The sequence below is a fragment of the Lates calcarifer genome, linkage group LG20 (genome assembly GCF_001640805.2).
Source record: "Lates calcarifer isolate ASB-BC8 linkage group LG20, TLL_Latcal_v3, whole genome shotgun sequence".
Classification (NCBI taxonomy): Eukaryota; Metazoa; Chordata; class Actinopteri; family Centropomidae; genus Lates; species Lates calcarifer.
In genome coordinates, this window is record NC_066852.1 from 11,309,716 (window position 1) to 11,315,255 (window position 5,540).

The 5,540-nt window shown below is 42.0% G+C and overlaps 1 protein-coding gene across 1 annotated transcript; it reads left to right on the forward strand.

The window, feature by feature from the left end:
- Positions 1 to 3,091: 3,091 nt before the first annotated feature.
- Positions 3,092 to 5,540, forward strand: gja2 (gap junction protein, alpha 2). Its single transcript, XM_018692004.2, has one exon. The coding sequence runs from the start codon at positions 3,124 to 3,126 to the stop codon at positions 4,192 to 4,194; it is 1,071 nt and encodes a 356-aa protein (XP_018547520.1). The 5' UTR covers positions 3,092 to 3,123; the 3' UTR covers positions 4,195 to 5,540.

The following is a 5,540-nucleotide window of genomic DNA, read 5'->3' on the forward strand; positions in this document are numbered from 1 at the left end:
CCAGAGTTTGTGTGCAATTGTGCAATTTTTACCAGATCTTTTCGGCCAATTGAAATTCCAAAGGAGAGAATTTCACATGCTGAAATGACTCATGTGTGAGCATGACTCCAGTGGGAGTGTTCCAGCGTACAGAGCTCTGGTGTATTTTCATAGGATTTCCTGACTAAGTGGAAATATTTCATGTAACACTATGAATCACCAGGGAGCAGCAGTTATCCGTAAAAACAAATTAAGCTGCAGCCGCAGCGGTGCCACTTTCTGTGATTCTTCTCAGCCGTCAGCAGTGTGACTGCAAAACCAAAAAATGTGAATGAAACTTCATCACACACATTCAGTGGCACCGTCACCATCTTTAGACGTGAGATCCCCTGAGCCACGTCGCCACCTGTGAGGAAACGTCACAGGCTTATTGAGTTCTACCTCTGAAGGCCAGAGTGCAGAGTTTTGGGGTTATCAATAGCCTTGCCATGTAAGGGGTCAGTGTGTGGGTGACAATGGTTGACCCAGGGGACAGCTGGACGTACCACAACTGAGCAAGAGGGCATTTCTCTTTATATGGAACGTGTCAACACACAACACCACATCTATAGACCTCAGACTGATGAGAGGCATACTGGCAGCGCTGCACCAAAAACAAATTTCTCCAATCTGTTATTCCTGTCTCTCATCAGTGTTGGTGGTGACTCTGTGTGTGTGTGTGTGTGTGTGTGTGTGTGTGTGTGTGTGTGTGTGTGTGTGTGTGTGTTCAGTTTCATTATGAAGCATTTTAGTCCAGCCTTCACATGTTTTTGTTTTTTTAGGTTTGAACAGTTATCTTTGGTCGGTGGGTTTAGATCTTTTTTATGTAAACAATTTATTTTAATAGTAATAGTAATATATGATACACACTGAGTCATAAATACTCACTCAAAATCATCTTTAAGTAAAAATACATACAAGTATTGGCAGCAAAAAGGTACTGAAGGTATCAAAAGTAAAATGACCAATTATTCAAAATGGCCCCAGCCAGTGTTAACATTTCTGCAGTATATATAACAATGGAGCATTATACTGATTTATTCATTGATTTGATTTATTAATTTTACATGTAAGCAGCATTTTAATTGGGGGAGGGTAGAGCCAAGCTGACTTTGGGCGAGAGGCAGGGTACACCCTGGACAGGTCATCAGTCTGTCACAGGGCTGACATATAGAGACAAAGAACCATTCATGCCCACATTCACTCCTACGAGCAATTTGGAGTCACCAATTAACCTAACCTACATGTCTCTGAACTGTGGGAGGAGGCCAGAGGACCTGGAGAGAAGCCACACAGGGAGAACATGCAAACTCCACACAGAAAAGGCTTGGACTAGTGACTATAGCTGTGCTGTAAATGTAGTGAATTTTCTGAAAGTAAGAGTAGAAGTATAAAGTATTATAGAATGAAAATAGCCAAGTACAAATGTCTCAAAACTGTACTTGAGTGCAAATATTAAGTGAATTTACTTCTGTGTAATCATAAAGTTCTATAGAGTAGAGTGGGGTACTTGTATAAAGCAGCAGAAATTGTCAATACTCAAGTAAAGTACAGAACATATATCTCCAAATCATACTTCAGTACAGTTGAGTAAAAATACTTAATTACTTTCTGCCACTGTTCTGTGGTCAGCACCAGAGCAACACTGTAAATTAAGCGTGTAACTAAATGACACAGGATTAGGTTTGTACATCCTTCTCAACCACCATGCATAATATGTGTCAGTCACTCAACAAGCATTAACCCTGACTGCTGCTCTGAGGGAGGGCTCTACAGTGCCTAACACTGTCAAGGGTCACATCACCATGAGAGTGACAACAAAGCCACTCCCTTCACCATGAATTATATTTAGCTCGCACTGACATGTAAGACTAACCTGCACCCTCACTGGACCTCTCAGCTGCCACTCAGTTGAACAGAAACACCTCTTAACTGAGGGGTTTTTATACTTTTCTACAGACAGGAATGTTTTCAATCTGTGCTCATACTGAGACCAGGCAGGGATCTTAGTCTTGTTGAACGCTGGGCATTGATCAGGTCAGAGTGGAAGGGCAGCAGGCGGGATCACAGAGCCTCTAGTGAAAACTATCTCAGAGAAGTTTATCTTGGTGCTGCAGTTTCCTCGGTGGTTCAGGAGAACATGGCCTCTCTGTGAACTGAAGAGCCTCAGTCACCAAGTGACTCTGGATCTGCACTGCTGTGGGAGATGAGCATTATCAGGTAAGCGTTTCTTAATGAAAATACCCTGGCTTGTCATTCAAAATAGTTTGCAAGTTGTTATAATTTGGTTTCCTTCAAAATATTTTACATTGTATATCTCATAAATGAAATCCAGGCCCAGTTTCAGTGCAGCTACAGCAGCTACTACTGTGAGAGAAGTGTTATTGAGATCCTTTATTTCTTGGCTGACAATCCTGTATTTCAAACAGGTGCTAAGATTCACAGTGGTTCTACGTCTGATCACTTCAGGTCAATTCAGCTCAGATAACTTTATCCATCAAGGGGACAATTGGAGAGCATGAAGAGCAACTATGTTGGGGGTTAATTTTCGCTATGTCATAACCAATACTTAAATTTAAACTAGAAACCAAATTCTAGAGTAGGGGAGCACTGTTTGGGTACTGTGTCACAAGATCTATGCTGACGCTGAGCGTTACCCCAGCCTGCTCCAGGGCTTTCTCTCACACACAGTCTGTTGTGTCCCGGTCCATTTTTTTTTAGCACCCACTGGATATGGCACAACCTTTAAGAATACAAACAGGGAATTCATGATCAATCGTGATCAATCATTTCTGGGTTTTCTGAAGTACAGTAGCCTTTGGTTGTAGGGTGTGTGGAACACTATGCCACTAGCAAAAAGAAAGCCACTATTTATAATGATATGTATACAAGGAATGTCATGTGCAAACTGTTCTGACTTCATTCATTGGATTGATTTAAATGCATAAAACACCAGATATCAGGTTGTTATATAAGATTTTTTCAGAGTAACAATGACCATGTATAATGAAAATAGGTTGTAGTGACTAATTTCCATTCCCCCCCCCCCCACAGGTCAATCTCCTTGTTTTGTCAATAAAGCTGAGTCTTGATCTGTGAGCCAGTATGGGGGACTGGAACTTGTTGGGGAAGCTGCTGGAGAGTGCCCAGGAGCACTCCACAGTTGTGGGGAAAGTCTGGCTGACGGTGCTGTTCATCTTCCGCATCCTGGTGCTGGGAGCGGCCGCTGAGAAGGTGTGGGGCGATGAGCAGTCCGGCTTCACCTGTGATACCAAGCAGCCCGGTTGTCAGAACGTCTGCTATGACAAGACCTTCCCCATTTCTCACATCCGTTTCTGGGTGATGCAAATCATCTTTGTCTCCACGCCAACTCTCATTTACCTGGGCCACATCCTTCATCTGGTCCGCATGGAGGAAAAGGAGAAGCAGAAAGAGAAGGACCTCGCCATCCAGAACGAAAAGCAGCAGCAGTTACTCGGCAACAAGAGCAAGAAGGCCTCAATTAAAGACAACCAGGGCCATGTGCGTTTGCAAGGCGCGTTGCTGCGGACCTATGTCTTCAACATTATTTTCAAGACCCTGTTTGAAGTGGCCTTTATTGTTGCTCAGTACTTCCTGTACGGCTTTGAGCTCAAGCCGATGTACACCTGCGACCGCTGGCCTTGCCCTAACGTGGTGAACTGCTACATCTCCCGACCCACTGAGAAGACAGTCTTCATCCTCTTCATGCTCGCTGTGGCCTGCATCTCACTGCTGCTCAACCTGGTGGAAATGTACCATCTAGGTTTCACAAAGTGCCACCAGGGGCTCCGCTACAGACGAGCACAGGCTGCGAGTGAGGCCCCCAAGCACCTGGCTGAGGCGGTTATGCCCTTTGTGCCGAGCTACAACTACTTTGCTGCTCACCCTGCAGTGCCTGAGCCTTTCCCTACAGACTCCAAGTACAGTATGACCGAGCCAAACCCTGCTTACAGCCCCTACAACAGCAAGGTGGTTTACAAGCAGAACAGAGACAATATGGCCGTGGAGAGGAAAGGCAAATCAGAGGGAGATGACGCGCAGGAGAGGAAAACCTCCAGTCCTGTCTTTGAGATGCCCGTTGGAAATCAGCGCAGAAACAGTCAGTTGAGCAAGCACAGCAACAACAAGAGTAGGCTGGATGACCTGAAGATCTAAGGAACCTTCTGTGTTTCTATCCAAGACTCAGGAACAACATGCGTTAGCCTGTTAAAATGAATATGGAAAACTTTTAGGGACAAAACTATTGAGTGAGCACAGAACAGATTATAGCTGTGTTCAGTTTGCAAGGCAAGATTTGAGAGCACACAGGGAGCGCTTTGTAAATGAAGAACAAGTATTGAGGCCATTTTCGGGAACTTTTTGGCTCACAGGAATTTTATTGTGAAAAGTTATTTACCCACAAGCATTAATAGGAGCTATGTTCACAAATCTGTCTCTGTGTTTTCTAAAGTGTTGACTTGCAGCTTAATTAACTCTCAAATTTGTTTTACACTCGCTCAATAGTTGTGACATTAATTAACTTCCATATTTGTAGGTGATGAAGATGCAGATTACTTGAGGATTTTTCTGTTTACAAGCTATTTACTTAAACTAAAACTGTGAGATGCATGGAAGTGAAAACTAAAGTAAATACATGTTTTTACATTGTGTAAATGTGTTATAGACATGAATTTCTTACTGCTGCTTGAGTATGTCAGATGTTTGGACTCCAGCTTTTATGTACATACTGTACATGTATACATATATACATTACAGAAGAGCCACATGATGGATTTTTCAAGTTTTTTCTTTTCAAGAGCAAGTCCAATGAAAACTGGCTTTTAACAATCCAATATTAGCAATAAATATCAACATGTTTATTCAGCTTTTCTACAAAAGCAGATATCATGACATACACAAACATCCAATTATCATGCTTACTTATTTGTGACTGTAATTTGATTAAACTGATTTGCAGCAAAGGAGTGTTTTCTGAAAATTCCTCTTTTAATTCAGACATCAGATTTACTGCAGTCTTGAACCGGCTAAAAATGACTTCCAGTTCTTCCTCTAGTGATATTTTTCTCTGCTCACATGCAGTTGTTTTTTTTTTTCACAACTTAACCACTGCTGGAGGAAAGCTGATGATGGTGTGATGTAAATAAAAACTGCTGTCGTCAAAATGCATTATTCATCCAGCAGTTTCAGAGCAGAACTACTGCATGTTGGTATTCATGTAAGCCTCTTACTAGATAACTGCTGCTGAAGTATTTATCAAAGCATTAATTCAGTAAATGTAAATTTGATATGTATTTAGATTTCTAGTGTTTGGATCCTGCATGCTTTAATCAGGACAGTTTGGTTTGTCACAGCATTATGAATATCTTAATCATCATGGATGTGGACTTCACCTCCAATTCACTCCATATATCAGACATGAAAAATCTGATTATTTTGAATGCACACTGGTAACTACACCAGTATGTAATTGTTAACTATCAACATTATTAACCACTAGAGGA

Excerpts from the sequence above, each read along its gene's own strand:
- gja2 (XM_018692004.2), top strand. The coding sequence starts at position 3,124 with ATGGGGGACTGGAACTTGTTGGGGAAGCTGCTGGAGAGTGCCCAGGAG.